This window comes from Cyprinus carpio, chromosome A6, assembly GCF_018340385.1.
Source record: "Cyprinus carpio isolate SPL01 chromosome A6, ASM1834038v1, whole genome shotgun sequence".
Lineage (NCBI taxonomy): Eukaryota > Metazoa > Chordata > Actinopteri > Cypriniformes > Cyprinidae > Cyprinus > Cyprinus carpio.
In genome coordinates, this window is record NC_056577.1 from 21,484,100 (window position 1) to 21,503,432 (window position 19,333).

General features: G+C 37.9%; 1 protein-coding gene across 7 annotated transcripts in view; it reads right to left on the bottom strand.

Moving 5' to 3' along the window:
* The window catches only part of LOC109099302 (microtubule-associated serine/threonine-protein kinase 2-like), a 135,523-nt gene that overhangs the window by 62,054 nt on the left and 54,136 nt on the right, over positions 1–19,333 (bottom strand). Inside the window, exon 1 of one of the 7 annotated variants that reach the window (XM_042758417.1) lies at positions 16,547–18,871. The exons of the other annotated variants lie outside the window; for them this stretch is intronic. Coding sequence (XP_042614351.1) covers positions 16,547–16,585 — 39 coding nt within the window. The 5' untranslated portion in view covers positions 16,586–18,871. Of the gene's footprint in view, positions 1–16,546; positions 18,872–19,333 lie in introns of those variants that run through there. 7 annotated transcript variants of the gene reach the window in all.

Sequence of the window (19,333 nt, forward strand, 5' to 3'; positions counted from 1 at the left end):
CTGACCCATCTGCAGCAACCTCTCAAAATGCAGCCTTAGTAAAACATGAGCCTACTTTTTAATTAGCAACTCCAGCGATACCAGCCTGATATGCCTGGAGGCTTCATATATAGCAGCTTTTCCTGCTTTTTATGTCAACTTGAGATCACCTGTGCATCTCTCCCTCTCTCTTGACCTCTGTAGCCCTTGCATCTCTATCTCCATAACAAGCCTGAAGTGCTCAACAGTGCATTCCCACTGCTCTGACTGAACTCAGGTAAGGATGCATCAGCCTTCAAGCGCTGTAGATAGACTAAATCTTGGTAGCTTGTGTGTTTAAGATAAAGTGAGTATCTACACTAGTTGCCAAATCTGATTAGTTGTGAAGCAAAGCAGCACTGCCTGATATCTGGATGGTATGTATGTATGATAGTGTACAGGGGAACTGAGCCCAGCTGCGTTTTGAGTGACAGGAACGAGAGCATGCCATTGAAATATCCATGCGTATCTACAGCTCTGCACTGAAACCAGAAAAAAATAAGGCAAAGCCAGACTGAGGATATTTAAAAAAAATAACCCACTGTAGACAGTACTTTTGGGACAGTACTTTGGAGACTTCAGAGCACAGACTAAGTTTTGTTTGTCTCTACTCTAACAAGCAGTGCACTGTGATCTTGAAACACAACTAGATCACTCTGATTTAATCACTGAAGCTGTCCTTAGATGCATTTAGCTGTCGGATGCCCTGTTCCTATTTCAGTAGCTCTACTCCAGACACTTTTTACTTGTCTATCTCTAATAACATCATTTTCAATTATTTTGTATCATTTTATAAGATTGCTATGCGTTTTTTAACATATTAATTACATATGTGAATAACTGCAAACTTTTGTATCAAAGCAAGTCTGTGATGTTTCTGTGGAATTGTCATCCTAAAAACAGCAACATCAATTGGATGAACAGGGAACCAGTATAGAACACAAAGAGTTAGATAAAGCCCTGTTTGGACAGGACTAGTTTTGAAAATGATATCTGAGTTATAATTCTTATCACCAGATGTCTGTGATTTCTTGTACCAATTCAGATGGGACTAACATTTACTTATTACAGAAGTGGGACTGGGAGTTTTCTAGATAAGGGTGTTACAGAGAGTCGTGATGTAGTTGCGTGCATCATGTATGATTTATATGTATTTTTTAATGAAATATTTATTGATATAATTTTAATTTATAATAAATAAACTTCATGTGTTTAAAGAATTGGTCATGATTTGGCTCTCCTTGTTAATTTTGCTATTTTATTTTTTTATCAGATACCATCCATAATGAAAAGTACAGCATGTGGAAGATTGTTGCACAAACAGTAGCTAGGGTAAAAAACATAAGAAGAGAAGCAGTGGGACAGTAAAATATCAGCCATCAGAGACATTCAGATGGGATCAGGTTTCTCAGAGGACCACAATTTCTCAAAAAAAATTAGTCCCATCCAAATAGAGCTTAAACTGCAAAGCAGGGGAAGAAAAGCAACTTGGATTCCAGATAATATACTAACCTACCCTAACCTAAATAACCAATTAAATAAAATAAACAACAAATAAAATAAAATAAAACAAGATAACAAAATATTTAAATAAACATAAAAATAAAAACAACAATAATATTGTGTCAGTGTTCACCATTTTTTTCTATAGTGAAATTTATTTTTATTAAGACATTGTAATTTAAGATTTAAACTATTTCATTTCCATTCATTTATCTTTGGTACAAAAATAACTATACTGTATCTTCTACTTTTCCCTCTACACTCTGGAGAAAAGTAGATTGTGTGCTTCAGTCTCAAGTATTTCATATTGGAAAAAAAAAGGTAATCTGAATCAACTGAACTCTGTTCTGGCAGGCTGATTACATTAAGGTATATGGAGGGTGGGTCTGAGAGAGACCAGGGAGCAGTTGCACAAAGCCACACATACAGCATCATGGCCAAGGCTTTGTCATTGCCATGGGCTAAAAGGCTAGGCAATGAAATTAGCCAGAGTGACAGTTTGGAGCAGACCCCCTGCTCTCCCGCAAAAGCAATCTCCCCAGTGGAGCGCATTAACATTTCTTAAGTTCGTCCAGCATGACAGGAAGCTGTAGTAAAGGGAAATGTAATCAGGAAGACGGGCCGAAAGCAGTATCGTGCTGCTCAAATGGACTCCTGGAGACAGTTAAAGCCATCAGGAGCTGCAGCAAGATAAGCAACTCTGTTTACACTGTTATAAAGAGCATACCGGAGATGCCGGATTTCAGGTTTGAGGAGGTTAAACAGTAGGCTATGTCACATCAAGATGTTGTGCAATTTCATTGTGACCTTGAGTAGAGTGGAATCTGATGGGACTGGGTTACCCTGAGCAACAGTTTTATGTTTGACTGACAGCTCTAAAATCGCTCCCCGATTAGTGCTGACTTGTGGTGTCATGCCCTCCAGCATATTTTCAAGCTAGCAGAGCTAATTACAAAAGCCTCAGAGCTCTTGAGGCTAAGCAGCCATACATTAAGACAAAATACACACTGAAGATTCATTTAGCATCATTATGATTCATTACAGGCAGAGTCAGGCTCCACTCACATCAACCTGACCCAGCAAGAGCACAGTTCTCAATAAAAAAGCAACAGCAGAGCTAGAGAACTGAAACAAACCAGAGCTGCTATGACAGCAAAGACCATCCAAGAACAACATCACCCTCTGTGGATACACTTCATGGATATATTAATTTAAAATAAAATGTTTTAAAATAAACTCCAAAAAAGTGCAGAAATGCTTTAATAATAAAAAAAAAAAAATGCACACACACTTTGTGTTTAATTATTCAATAATAATAACTTGAGACAACCGATATTGTTTTTGGTCTGATAAGCAAAATTAAATATTAAATATACACGCTTTTTTAAATGTATATGTGTGAAAATTAATTGAATTAATTGTTTTCACTATCATTCAAAAGTTTGGGGTTGTTTAGATTTTATTTTTTTTAAATGTCTCTTATGCTCACCAAGTCTGCATTTATTTGATTAAAAATATAGTAAAAACAGAAATATTGTGAAATATTATCACCCTGCTACTGTCAAGTGTAAACTAAAATATCTTCTCTTTAACAAAAAAAAATAAATCTTTTGAACGGAAAGGTATAAATAGTTGTTTCTTTTACAATGAAAAATTGGAAAAATAGCTGGAGATTGTACAGATGTAATTTACTGTAACTCCAAGAAACAGATAAACCCGGAAACAGACAGAGTTGGATGAGTTGTGCTGAAGCTTAGTAATATGAAAGAGATATATAGTACAGTAGTAGTAACAGGGATGTTTTCCTTAGTGAGCACTTCTAAAAAATGCAGCCATGTGAGGTTCAAACTGACACTTGATACATAAACTGAGTGCTGATCTGTCCCAAGCCAAGTACAGTGTCCAAAGGCTTCCAGGATGGAAACAGACAGCTCCGGCCAAAAAGTCAGAGCTCACTGGTTCCGTCGAGACCTGACCAGGGACACTGGACAGCCTCTGACAGTGACAGGCTGTGTGCAGGACAGCACAGCAATCACGGTGGCACATTTCCTCAACAGAAAATTATAGATGCAGATGGATAAACTTGATGGATACCAATAATGCCCACTTCTAAAGCAAATAGGAAATATGACATCTGTACTGTACATTAAACTGCTGCAACTTCAACCAATTAGGAGATATTTCATCTTTAATGCACTGTTGTGTGGAGCAGGCCAGTGGCGGGAGTAGAATAAAGCAGAAACGTAACTACATGAATAACAAAATGCCCCGCTGCTGTTTGCTTGTTCAAATTAACAAGGAAGAGATAGCTTTTATCGCTTGTAGCTTTATCCAGTCACACCTGGTAAGGACATGGTGTGAGAGTGAAAGATACAGGCACACTGCCACCCCTGGACACGTTGGCACAGTCTTGGCTGATTTCATTACACAGGACTAACGAATTAATTACAGTGGACCCAGGGGAGGCCTTGCTCCCAGTCTGAGTTTCTGGGGTAAGGACAGAGTTATAGAGCTACAGAAGTGCTGCAGAGAGGAAAACATGCTACTAAAAGCTCAGCAAATGTAACCAACAGCTTTGCATCTGTATACAGTAGAAAACCTTAATGTGGAGTGTAAAATGTCTCCATTGCCAGCTATCAGATAAAATGTGTTCAAAAGCAAAACATGCACTGTAAAATTTGCATCAGCAATTTTTTTTTTGGGGGGGGGGGGGGGGGGGCTCCTCTCTTTTTTATATTTATATATATATATATTTCTCTTTCTTTCTTTTAAAATATGACAATACTGCATTAATTTAATCAAAAATACAATAAAGAAATAATCTGTAATATCGTGAACAGCCTCTAAGGCTGTTTAATCATTTCATGGAGCAAATGGGGCGTCGTACTTAGGCTGTCGAGACTAATTGCTTTCAATGAACAAGTAAATGAAACTGATGGGGGGAAAAACAGAAAGAGAGGGAAAGCCAAATCAAAGAGTTATATGTAACAGGAGGATATTAATTAACTGGGTCATTGTAACACAGATAGAACAATAAACATAAGAAGGAAAATGTGGTGCCATTGGCATTTAATTGGCATATAATTGGCCATTATAATGAGTGATTGAAAACGGTTGGGCTGGATCAGAGGATAATGGACTATTGGAAACTGCGCCAAATAACAAAAAAACAATGATTTTAATAGGTTAAGGTTTACAATGTGCAAATGCTCCATAAGAGCTTTTTTTTTTTTTTTTTCAGAATATGAAAGGTCTTTGCCCGTGTATAACTCACCATCTTAATTCTAGACTGTTGTAGATGATTACTAAGGGTGTTGCTATGCAGTTGCAAACATCTCAGCTTTCCCATTGTCATCATTTACCACAGGATGCATGGAACAGACTGAACCCCGTTGCGTATGAGAGAGCAGTGTTTCTCATTTGGGTTGCAGCTCATTCATATTAATTGAAGTTGGTGTTGGGAGTATGTAGGACAGGAAGATGGCTGAGGCGGGGCCACAGGGAAAGAGGTTTAGGAGAAAAGAGTGAATAGAAAAACAGAGGGAGGGCAAGCGGAAGGATGCAGAGAGAAATGCTGTGAAACACTTCTGATAGATGCAGCTGCAGATTTTAAGAGATGCCCCCATCATCATCATCATCACACAGAAAAACTTGGCTGGCGCCAGCAGCCTGTCATACTGCGTGAGGGCTAAACGGGCACAATTATCAGTCGTGATATATGAGGATCTCATGTTGTTGGAAAGGAGCACCAAGTAATTATCCCTACTATTGTGGTACGCTTTTGGCAGAAGAGGACGCCTAGCCCTTAATTCACTCTTTCTGTCTTCTGTGCTCCCTCACTCAGATGCTAATCTAGCGATCAGTCTAGCTATTCACACTGACTATCAAACTGTGGAAATAAAAAAGGACATGAAAAAAACCACTAATCCTAATTAGAATTTGCATATTTAAATTAAATCTACAATCCTCAATGAAATGTCTAAGTGGAGATAATGGAGAGTGAAGAAAAACACAATGCTGGAGTCAAGATTGGCAGATGGTTTTTATTATTATTATTGTTTACCTTTGAAGAATTAAAATGGAGTAATGATGTACCAGCATGTCAAGCGGGAAGCGTATTTGGCGCTTCTGTTTGACAGCTATGTTGATTTTACCTTTATTTGAACTTTAGTGCTTTAAGCTATCACCAGCACTGTTTTCTCTACAGATCATTTTGCATTAGCGTCGAGCTAACAGTACGTTTCTGGAGCTACGTTCTGTCAGATCTCTGAAAAGCTCTCTACGTGTAGCAGCAGGCTGTCTCATTGGTATATCTCGCCAGCTGCGATATTCAAAGAGGACTCATTCGTCTCCTACACATAGGGTGACAGTCGTCATCCCCCCTGTTGAAAACAGAGGAGCTTTAAAACACAATGTTGGCAGAATTGCTCGTTACCGTGTATTGCCTCACCACAATGGGGCTTGAACAATACAGTGCAGCAATTGGTTTGATCGTGATGATATTCAATACTGTTTTGCTCTAACTGAAAGTTGCAGGAATGGAACATCGCAGTCGTGAGTAACGTTTGAGGTTAGCGAATGTATTAATGAAACCGTAAGGCAACCTGACCCATTTTTGAAGAACTGAAAAGTCAGTACTGCAGTACTGGTTAGCGAATGTATTAACGAAACTAAGGCAGACTAACCCATTTTTGAACAACAAAAATCAGTACTACACTGACAATCTACATAATACATGAAAGATGTAATATTTCCACCTTCTTGCAAATTTTGTTTTGCAAAAAAAGGAATTAGTGATCAATAGAAAACTTGACAAAAATACAATTACTTATAGCAAATGGAAAAAATATTAAATGGAAAAAAATTATAACATAAAAAACATATAAATTATATTTCTAGTAAATATGATAATTTTGGGTTCGGTGAGATTTTTTTTTAAATCAATACTTTTGTTCAGTAAGGATGCATTAAATTGATCAGTGACAGTTAAAATGACAGTAAAGGCAATTATAATGTTAAAAAAAGATTTCTATTTCAAATAAATGCTGTACATCTTGAAATAAAGTATCATGAATTTCATTAAAATATTAAGTAGCACAACTGCTTTCAACACTGATAATAACAAATGTTTCCTGAGCACCAAATCACCATATTAGAATAATTTCTGAAGTATTATGTGACACTGAAGACTGGAGTAATGACTGCTGAAAATAAATAAATAAATATTTTATATATTAAAACAGAAGTGTAACTGTAAAATTACGCTGTAATAATATTTCACAGTATTACTGTATTTAGTATTTATTTTACAAACATAAGACTTATTTCAAAAACATTTAAAAATATTACAACCACAAACTTTTGAATGCTAGTATATTTCTAGTGAACATAAAAATGAATTATTAAACAAAATGTAATCACTGTTTAAAAAAAAGGTGTGCATACACACATATATATACACTACTTAACAAAAGTATCTATTATATACTAACAATAGTATCTACTTCACAATAGTATCTAATACTATCTATCTATCTATCTATCTATCTATCTATCTATCTATCTATCTATCTATCTATCTATCTATCTTTTATTTATTTATTTTTATTCACAATATGGTCATATAAAGCTAAACCTATTGTGTAAAGGAAAAGCGTAAAGAAAAGTGTACTTTAAATTCTATAACGCTGCTAAACAGATCCTATGCCCCTCTAGGAGAGTAATGAAGTCATATTTGTCCCATCTTTGTCTCTGACACTCTCCCTCTCTTCTTCCTGTCCCCCATGACTGTGAGTCTGAGTTCATTACCAGTAGGCGAACAGACACTTCTCTGGTCGTCAGTTTTCGACTCCCAGGTGCTATCAAACTCAAAATCTTCAGTTCACACTTCTGGCATATCCACCACCCCCCAATCAACCCTGAACACAATCCCCCCACACACACACAGACTCGGCACAAATGTCTGCATGCTTGAGAAAGAACCTCATTTGTCTTGGTCAAAGAAAACAGCTACAGAAATTTCCAGAATAATAAAAACAACCACTAAAATGCACATCTCAGGAAGACAACAATGAACGCGCTCTTGTAGTAAAAAAATTAACACAAAATAGGACAATGAAATCACAGAAGATAAAGAAAATTAAATATAATGGGAGGAGAAAATTGACTGAGAAAACGGTAGAAGATGGCCACACGCCACACCCAGATAAATAAAAGAGCCAATGTAGAGAAAGAGCAATCAAGGCATGAAGCCCATGAACGTGCTATGGACTGCAGAAGAGACGCCAGAAACACAGAGAGACAAAAGGAGCAATGGTGCTCATTACTAGGAGCTGAAGGAGAAATGGCTGTGTGAGGGTGGATGGAGGTCTGGCTCCCCAGGGAGGACACTACAGGAGAGGCAGACGATCAAAACCCGCCCCCAACAGCACAAACAGACAGACATGCTATTTTGCTATACATTTGATTAATGCCTACTGAGAGATGTGATACAGCAGAGTCCACTGACTTCAAGTGCCAGACAAAAGGAAAAAAGAGAGAAAGAAGCGAACGGAAGAAAAAAAAGCAGAGAGAAAGAAAAGTGATGGTCGCAGTATTATAGTTTCCATCAGGAGAGAACTGTTCGTTTTAAGTGTAGGGAATAAGTACAGTGTCCATGTTTGTCTAAATGTGTTGTTTTTGTGAAACTGTGTTTGGAAACAGTATTTAGCCTACGGCCAAGTGTGGGCAGGGGGTGTCTAGACACTATTCTGGCAACCTCCTCTATTCTTCACCCACAAACCGATAAAAATTATCTTAATGGGTATAGTTTACTTCCATACTAGAAAATCAAAAACAATGTAGAACTAAATCGTTTCAATAACTATATATCTGTGGCAGGCTTTTAATAAAGGCAAGTACTTTATTGCTGCTTGATTGAGACCTTGATGAACAGTCTGAAAGAGAAAGGCTTCAGTAGAGGACATACTGTTTACAATCTCTCATATAACTGTACAGCCAACATGAAATCAAAACTGACCCGATTTACTTTAATACGTTCTTGAACTTTCTGTGAAAGATTCATTAATGCATGTCATTCCAATTGAATTTTGTAGAAAACAAAATGCTTGTGTTTGAAATCTAACATCAAAATGCAATGACACGCTCTGGCTCTGAAATGACCTTCCTTTTCAGTTGACGTCATCTAGCTCATGCAAATAAAAAAAAAAGTGTTATTTAAAAGCCAAAAACACAAGCCAAATAAATAATGCATTTTGAGGCTACTATTGTACTTGATGCAAAACATGATGACAACTTAATGATGTTAACAGTGTAATAAACATTATGAAAATGATAATATAGGATATATTGAGATGCCTTCTCCACAACTGAATGGAAACTTGATCAGGCTAGATTCTAATATGGACCACCCACTTTTCACAATGCAATCAATTCCTGATAGATAAAATCAAGTCCCTCTTTACATTTTCTTCTTAGTAAATATCTTATTTCACTGTAAAATATAACATTTCATAAGTACAATTAGTTGCAAAGAGTTTCATGCTGATTTTGAATCTTTTCCACAGTTTGTGATCTGTCATTGATTGTCTTTTACTGTCTATTTTAATGGCTTATCTCAAAGACAAGGGGGACAACACTGATTAAGCCCGCTAGAAAGAGCAGAATTCATTACCATTAAGTAATACTGTCTGCTGTGAAGCCACCAATCCAAGTCTGGGTTTGTGTATTTGTGTTTTTTAGTCTCTGCCAGCTGAGTCCACTCTCTTTCTGGCACTTTCCCCTTCACCCCTCCTTCTCTATTCAATCTAAAACGATGATCTCATGCTCTCATGTTGGTCTCAAAGTGAGCTTACTGCTGCGCTCTTAATGCATTTATCCAAGTCTTTGACAGGGCGGTTGGTAGCATCGCCTCACTTCCCCAAGTAGGAGCATAGTGAAATGTGTAACGTAGACAACACTGCCTTCATTCACACCCCTTGCGCTTTAAAGTCCAGGTTTGTTAAGCAGTCTCAATCATCTTGGGAAAAGACTAGGCTTTCCTGTACTGACAGAGCAGCCAGAAGTATATGGCACAAAAAATGGATGGGACGCAAGAATATGACTGAAAAAACTGATGATCTATTAGTCTTTTATATTTATTATTTTCCTTCTTACTGTTACCTCAATATCCTGAATTTGTCTATACCTCCTGCCTTCCTTCTAACATAGGCCACATTCGTCTTAGGCAAATTCAACCACAAAAAGTACACAAACACATACACACTTTTTTGCTATTTTTATTTGCTACGTTGATCAGATAATCATGAAACAGCGCTATCATATTACAAAAACATGCAAAACAAGTTCCAGTGAGGAACTTATTTCCAAAGAAACAGGTACTAGGAAATACAGTGAAAAAGTTTAGAGTGCACTGTACTGTTATGAGGACAGACAAAACTAGGACACAGGCATCTCTGCGGTCTGAACGACCTTACAGAGTGAGCTTACTTCAATCATTGTGCTGTGTACTAGAGTAATACGACTTTCACACTGCTGGTGTTCATTCAAGCATGCCTCATGCAGGGGCTGAAGAAGGGGTTAGCGACGATGCCTGCAGCGGGAAACACTATACATTCACTCTAAACAACTATTCTTAGTGTACACTAAGTGACTGATGTGCTGAAACAAATGGGCCTTTATCCTTTAATTATGATATCAAGCTATTCTTTAGACTACTGCTGTATTAAAAGTGAGATATTAATGAAAATGTAAATCTCAGGGGAAACTAGACTAATGCCGGTTGTAATACATTGCTGAGACATCAGAAAGTATCCCTTTAGCTTCTTGTAAGCGGCTGTTCTGGTCAGAATGCGGTCACGAGTTATTTAGCAGCTCAATAGCCATGAATGTTGTTTTCCCAGTGACAAAATACAATGCTGCGTCAGTAATTGCAAAGTGTCAGTCATGCAAAATAAATGAGATTAACAATAGAGAGTAGCAAATAATTAAAGTCCAAGTAGATTGTAAAACTGGAAAACTTGACCACAATTGCCAAATTTCAGTGAACAGATAATGTTAATGGTGTTGTTTTAGTAGTAAGTTTCAAAAGATTTTGCACATGTGATTCAGACAAACGGCTGCAGAGTGGGTTCTATTACTCTAGCATGGAGATCACATCAAGCACACAGCATAACAAAAGGGAAGGATCTCTTTGTCATAGTTCTGTTGTTGCTTGTTTGTTTTAAAAGTTGTTTTTTTATACCAAACATGGCTATAAATGTTGGGAAGACTGAGAAATTCATAAGGCATAGAAAAATGTAATATTTAAATATTCTGACAAATCTAGTAGCAGAGACGACACTTTGAGACAGCCCTCAAAAATTCCTCACTATACAGAGATTTTTTAATGAATGAAAACACTGCTTACAAACCCTAAATTTATCTCGTACCTGCCCAACCTGAGATGCAGCCTGTATTGATTCCTTGAGAATGCACAGTCTGACTCCGTACCAGCTCACTGAGCGCCTGCAGGCTAATGGCCTTCTGTTCTCATCACTGTCTGTTGGTAGGATCCTGGAGCAGGCCATAACCGTCAGTGTCCAGCATTCGCTCCAAACACTAGCCTTACACTATTCCCTTTAGAACGACTTTGCCTGAGACACCTTGAAACCTTTTTGACTACTTTAAATCTGCTTACTTGATATGCTTACACTGCCCCAATACGATAATTCCTTGCTGAATTAGAACCATTTGCTTCAATATTGGTAGTCTGCCAGAAGACAGATAAAAAAAAAAAAAAAAAAAAAAAAAAATTAAATAAGTGTAAAAGAAAGTGGGAACCAGGGTGCTGAGATTTAAAACAACAACAAAGGATTTTTGCACACTCTCTTGATGAACAGGAAGAGCAATGTTTGCTTTTTTTGACACTTTTTGCAATAAAAATATTTAAAAAATAAAAATAAATAAGATCATGTCTAAAAGATTTAAAAGTTGATCCAGTAGAAAGAAGGGAGAGACAAGTTGTTTATCGAGGCCAGCAGCTGAAAATGAATAAGCATAAAGTGGGTCACTGCACCAGACTACTGAGGTTAATAAAAAAGCAACAGGAGTCGAAATATGAGCCATTACAACCTGAACTTCCTCCTAAAGATCTCATCCCCCAAACACTGCACCCTCTTCATCACCTCCTCCCTTTCTTTTCCGATTCAATAGAGCGCGGGTGTAATATCTTGATGTCTGAAATCCTTGCCTACAAACGCACCAGGGTATAAGAACAATTTAACACTCTAACCTGTCAGGAAATGGGAGAAACACAGATGAAGAGCCCAGCGGCACCTCTACACTTTACAACAGCTCATCTGCACCTAAAGACCACAGCCCCAACACCAATACCTCTATCTCTAGATCATCAATGCAAACAACAGAGCTAGAGAACAAGAGACCTGCATTCCTAGTGTTAACGCCTCAAATAAGGGTTACAGTTCACAGTTTAACTGCCTAAAATTGCAAGGTGTGAATTAGATAATATCGTAACACATTCTAAACAATATAGGGCCATCTATCAGTGTGTTTGTGTCACATCAGAGTATGTAACATACAAAACTGAAGTCCTTTGAATACACTTTCACCTGAGTAACCATGATGAAAAATCAAGCCTGCAACATCACCACAGATAAGGGTAGAGACACACCAAGTTGACGCCAAAGAACTAGCACGGAGGAGAGCCGACTGTGGTGTCGCCTCGCATCGCCTGCATCAGGGCAAAAAAAGTTGCACTAGAACACATCAGACAGACTTCAGCCGACAGCCAACTAGCGTGAATGCTCTGCGCTTGCGTGAAAGAACATACCTCTCTAGGGATGTTATCTAATGTTGCTGTTATCTGCTGTTATCTGATATGCCGATATTTTTAAACTCATTTTGGCCGATAGCCGATGCCAATAGCGATATATTTCCTTTTGTCTGGAAACAACACCAAGTCTCCTATGCATAGATTATAAACAAATTATTTTTTAATTTGGTTAGTTTATAACAAAAACGTGCTTGGTAGAATTAAATACACAACAATGAAGTTCTTTTATAATGACAGTACATTGAAAGCTTTGAAAATAACTATAAATCAATCACTGCATTTTTTTTAAGACAATGTAACATTTGTAGATGGTCTAAAGCAAAATAGTTGTACAAATTCAGAAAATCTTTTGGAGCATCTTGTATTTAAGTTTTCACAATCTATTTGAAAAAACAACAACAACAAAAAAAACATATTACACATTAATGAATAAATCTGTATATATAAAATTACTTAATTTACAAGTGTCATGTTTGAGATTTTCATGTAAGCTAGGGGTGTCGAAATTAATCATTTCTACGACGTATCACGATGCAGATGAGGACGATTCGGTATTGGTTCAGTAACAGACCATAACCGATTATAACGTACTGACGCTTTTCTGACGTCATTTGTCGCGTACGTGCTTTGTCGTGGTAGCATACAATGGCAGAAGGAGGCGAGGCATGATTGCAACTAATTAAAAATGCTCCAACTACTTTAAAAGCCGACATCTGGGCACATTTCAGCTTTTATGAACAACCTGGTAAGCAGTGCATCGTCAATGCATCATGATATCGAATTGAACTGAATCGATGACATGATAATCATAATTGAACCGAACCGTGAGACCAGTGTAGGTTCACACTCCTATAAAGCTATAGCATCTGACCTTTAATTCAAAACAAAACATACTTGTGATTTTATGACATCAATTACGGTCTTATTTAATAAAAAAAAAAAACACAATACTAATGTATTTGTATATTTACTTTAATTTTATTACAAACAGGCCAACATCGCCCCCTAAGTAAATAAAATGCCTTACCAGAGGGCATTAGGGCCCAGGGGAGGCTGCCACTGAATAGCCAATCAGAGTTCTCTTTCTTGCCAACAAGCTCCACCGCCGATTCAACATGCAGAAATCACCCGAAAAACAGCTGATGGTGTCCAACTAGAACCAACGGTGTGGAAAACACCCCCCCCAAAAAAAACTAAAGCCAACCGATGCTCAAAAACCACCCGACATTGCCCGACAGCCGACCGCTAGTTTGATGTGTCCCGGGCTTAAGACTTAATAAGCTGAACTTAATCAGCTTCGACCCCTCACAAAAAAAGGTTATTTATTTCACTTCAAATGAAATTACACTTCTAATCCTTGGAACTGTGAGATGAGCTAGATGGGCATGTTCATATTTTCTAAAGAAGTATTTCCAAAGAAGGAATAAAAGAGCGAGCACAAAAACTGAAATGATGTAACAGGACAATCTATTTAACTTTTGAAAATGTCTAAAAGTACTAAGTACTAAGCTTTCATATTTTTAAATAAGGATGTAAGGCTGCCAAGTCTGAAATGGTTTAAAGTGGTTATATCATATGCTTTTTTTTTTGTAAGGTTTCTGGCAACAACAACAAAAAAAAAAATTTTTATTGTGTTTTTTTATTTTAATTTTTATAGAGTGTTGTTGTTTTTTTATATATATACATTTTCACAATACAGATTATATATTTTAGGGCTGGATTTAATCAACTACCTTACGATACACTATACATTGTGATACATGTCACAATTCATTATACTTTGATCAAATAAATGTGTATAGAAAACTTAATACATTTAAGCCAAGGTTACACTGCTTGGCAAATATAAACCACCTAACACCTAAGCTACATTACTTCATTTTGATTCAATAATAAATTGATCAATTTGATAAGGGATATCATGCCATGCCTGAGAACAATTAAAAGCTGTGACCAAAGAGTGTTTGATTGTCAGGGGCATGTGGATGATCACTGACATTAAGGAAAAGGCATTAAACAGGCCTCGGCCTTAGGAGACCACTCAGAAGCATTACAGAGAATTAGTCTCCCCTCAGCCTTTAACCTCTTCCCATAAACACTGCCAAATGTGGCTTTCTAGGGCACTGCGTCTCACACTGGCCAGCCATATTGGGCCTGATCCCCATGTGACTAACTGCTCAGACCACTTTAGAGCATTAAGGGGATGCATGGCTTTAAGCCATAATGACCTATTCATCAGCAATCAGTCAATATGTTCATAAAAAATACAGATCTCGAAAGACCCCCAGTGAATATGTGCATACAGTACTATTCAAAAGTTTGGGGACTTTTACATTGTTATAAAAATTTAGAACAAATAAATGCTATTCTTCTGAAGTTTTGATTTGCTAAACAATCAAGAAACAAAAATGCCAACCGGTTTACAAAAATATATTAAGCAACACAACTGTTTAACATCAACAATAACAAACCTTTTCATCTAATAATATATTTATATTTTAATATATATTTTATCTCAACATAAAAATATATATAGATATTTTAAATTGTAATAATATTTCATAATTTTACCATTTTACAGTCATTTTTTTAAACAAATTAACTTCCTTCAAAAACGATTTTTTTTGACTACTTATTGACAATAGTGTATGTTTTTCTGGTGTTGTTCAGATTCTGCTGACAGACTCGGAGTGATTGTAGAAACAGCATATGAAGTTAAATGAGAAGTTACAGCAGACAGCAGAATAAGCCCGCTGTTTCATCGCACTGTCCGGTTCTGGCAGACAGAAAGCCCTACGGTAGATTTATTGAGACAAAACCTCCCCACTGCACAGCTGAGTGAACAGACACAACACACAGTTCAGCTCAACCACATCCATCCCCACAGCCAACGGGCAAAAACACAGACACCCTAGCACAAATGACAGCACTGAGAACCGTAAAGTGCCTTAAAAACCCCACTATTACCCGGAATGGAAACGAACTGTGACCGTGCGGCTCTCGATGCTTGTAACACAGAAGTACACACATCATCAGGAACAACACACCTCCTGGATACAAACTACTTCAACAGCGAAATGCCTTTCCAGTGAATGACACTTCAGTGCAATCCTGCACCGCTCCATTTTACATGAGCCTTTTAAATATTATCTGAATTACAGCAGGACAATTTTCTTTTCATCTTGTTTACCAACATCTTATCTTGCCCACTAAAAACCCTGCGGTCAGCGAGCTAAAACACAATAAAACAGCTTCTCCAATAGCAGCCTGAATCCTGCACTGCATTGTGTAGTAACAGTGTAGTTCAATTAGAGTTGATACTGAATATATGGACATGAGATATGAAAAATAACCTTATGTATCTCTTGACAGTGTACTTGAGTTCAAGGGGCAATGTTCTCAAATTAACAGAGCAGCTGTCATCTATTCAGGTTAACTAGTGAATTGACAGTGAATGCAGTTACACAACACACCCTTGGATTGTTATAATATAGAGAAGCTGTCATCTAATAGGGTTAAGTGTTTAATTAGAGGTGGGTGTGCAAAAAGCCAGGAATATATTCGTTGAGGTGTGCAATTACACTCCCTAGTTTAGCTTCTGTGTCAGGTGATTAAGTGTTAATTGTGTCTATATATACACACAAGCATGTTTATGTTGTGTCAGGCAAGTCAAAGCCAGAATGCCTCACGCTGTTCTTGTCACACAGGGTGTGGGGAGGTATGTACTGCACATGATAACTGCCCCGACAAAGAATTGAGTTTGGTCACATAACAAGGGGGATTCAAGTTTTACTACAGTAACCATGGTTCCTGCTCCTCATTTCTAGTATTAATAGCAGTCTAAAACACTTTATCTGTTCACATCTGATTAAATCTTTGTTCAGCTGTCCAAACAAAAAGTTTTTACCCATTTAAAACACAGTTCCTATAATTCAAATAGGAAAGGAGACAGGAAAGCCAGTAAGCAAATCAAACCCTGAATTAATCTGACATTAATTCACATTTCATCCTTTCGATTTGCTTCCTTTCTCAGTCTTCACTGTTGCTGACACATCACAGCAACAGTGAAGAATGAAAAAGGAAGCAAATCGGAAGGATGAAATGTGACTAGTCAGAGATATTAAACTGGAGTAAACTGAAGCAAAACCTTTAAACGACTTTTTTGATAATGTTAGATGTATCATTCGTCCTTACCTGAAGGCCTCTCCTCCTTAAAATACTGGAGTCATCCATTTTATTGTCTTGTATCTGATCCCGACTTTAGTGAAGTTGTCCTACTTTCCTAATCAAGGATAAAGTCTTCTACCCAATATTTATCAGAATTCAATGAGGCACAAATGATCTGTTAGAGACCCGGCTTTGGGTATCAGTGCTGGAAATTTGCTCGTTGCTGATGTCATGCTCCTCCGAAGCAAAAAACAGATGCGATCATCCTATAAGTTTAGCAAATGACCACTGAACAATTTTTCCCACATGCTACAACAGTCTTGTTTGCAACTTTTCTCACCTAAAAGTGACAGGCACTAATGAAAACATCAGTGTCCTCTATTTGTCAGTATAGATTTTCAACAGGTATTCCAAAAACTAAAAAATTAAAGAATAGAGTTCTTGAACAAGTCAATTAACAGCATGGAAAGCATTTCAGCACATGGCTCACATTTTTTGTTCCCCGTTCACTGTTTGCTTGAGGCGGTTCAGAGAAAGGAGAGCTTTCAGAACAGTGCCACTGTATCTCTCTGTATCTTCGCTTCCTTGGAGTGAGAAATGGCTGGAAAATATGCGTCTCCCTGAATCTCTTCTTTCATTCATCCATTCAGCATAGGTGACCTCCACTATCATAAAAACATATTTTCACCCCAGGCTTAAGGAATCACAACCAAGTTCTTTTCCTGTGCCTCTCCTTTACCTCACTCCGACACACTCAGTCTCCAGAGATTCCCAGATATCTTCATTTCTATGGAAACTACAGCCTCTGCATAAACGGTGGATAGTTAATGATAAAAATGGCACCTCGGGGGATGAAAATAGAAAAATATTCAGGCCAGCGCAGTCTTCCAGAGATGCAGAATCAGTCTAAGATGCAATGAACTGTATTAAACCGACCAAGAAAAGTTTATCCCCCCCAGTGCATCCATTTACTTAGTAGGCTAATTCGAGTAATCCAGTAAGTTGTTTATCACTTGCTTCAGCCCAAGTGTGGCTAAAAGTGGAAGGGCAGAAGCAAGCAGAAAATATGTTCAGCCTACACTCTTGAGATAATCTGGAAACAGTCAGTAGCAGCAGCAGGAGAATGCAGGCACTGGCTGCCCACTGACAGCACAAGGCAAACAACAACTCCAGTCAGAGCCGCATGGCTGGATTCCATTCCCCTCGACCGAGAGGCCTCCGTCTCTCAATCGCCAGGAAGGCAGGCGGACGACAAAAGCCGTGCTGGCAGAGCTGTCTTTTCAGTGGCAGGTGCAAACAGACGCTGCACTCACGCTGATTGCTTGTCTGCTTTTTCTTCACATATCTCCCCGCCTTTATTCAGCTTCGTTAGCTCAGCCTGATGAACTGGACTACAGCCAAGGTTGGTCACCTGAAAACGGTTGAGATCGGGGAACAAGATGAAAATTCCATGCAAGATGAGTGTCACTCAGAATCTCCTCATCTTCTTCCCTGTCAAAGCGCTTGAAGCGGTCCGCTGTTTGTGAATGGGCTGCAACGGTAGAGTCACAATTCAGCCACATTCAACCTTGTCATTTAAATCTTCCGCTTGCACAGCCTTCTATTAGTGCACATGCAGGTGGTTAAAGGAATATAATAGCTGTATATCTTTTCTTTGCTTGTGCTGTACATAGAAGCCTTCTGGATCTTCCGTTTCTCGCTTTCTTGTTCCTTGTAAGCTCTCCACCTCCTCTTCCCAGCGCCTCACTGCTGAATGCTGCTTTATCTGTCCTATCAGCCAGCAACACATCCAGCCAGCCAATCAGACGCATACAGACTCAGAGCTATTTGCATAATATGAATGGGGGAGCAAAAAGGCCCCACCCCTTTACTCCCTTCTGTGCCATTCTGCTCACAACGGTCTGCTTTACCCCAAAACATAAAAAACACACATGCACACAAAAAATAACCATTCCCTCTTCTTACTATACCATATTGCTGCAACAAGCACAAAATGTCCTATTCTTTATGCCTCTGCTTTCTGTTCAAATAAGCCGTCTGTGTTTTGTACAAGGAAAATAAGTGAGTCTAATATCAGTATATTCAGTAATGACAGTCTAATGAGATTTTACAGGGCTTTCCTTCAGTACAGTGATGCATTAGCAGTGTCTGTGTTCATCTCAAGGGACTGCAGGAACAAAAGCAAGAGGGATTATCGTCCATAGGCAGAACATTGCCATTGCCACTGCCATACATACTGTATATATGTGTATTAATCACCCACCTCTTCTCTCTCCCTCTCTCTCTGCCTCCGACATCATAGAAGAAGCAGAACAGACGAGATAAACATGAGCATAGAAGAAAATGTATGTGTAGTGGAGAGAGAAAGAGAGAGACGTGGAGAGAGAAGCTCTTTCCTCCCACACACACAGTGAAGAGTGGACAGAGAGTCATTATGTGATCAGGTGAGTACCAGAGAAAAAGCAAATTATGTGTTTGGATTTGTGTGTGCACATGCCTTTGTAATAAGATCACATGCAAAACCATAGTAACTTTAAATGTGCAGGGTCAGAGTTTAGTGGAATGAACAAAACTAATCTCTTCATTCACAAGTAGTTTTGTTAAAAAACATGTCATTACTAGCTTTGTGATTTGTAATTGCTAGTTTTGTAATTACTAGGACTGTCAATTTAGTATGATTCATTCTAAACATAAAAATTACTAAGAAAACGAATGCACTTAATCATCAGTTTGATTGAAGTGTACTGACCTCCGTTTGATTAATTTATACAAACTTTAATAAATTCAGTCAAAGTCTGCATTATACAGTAAATT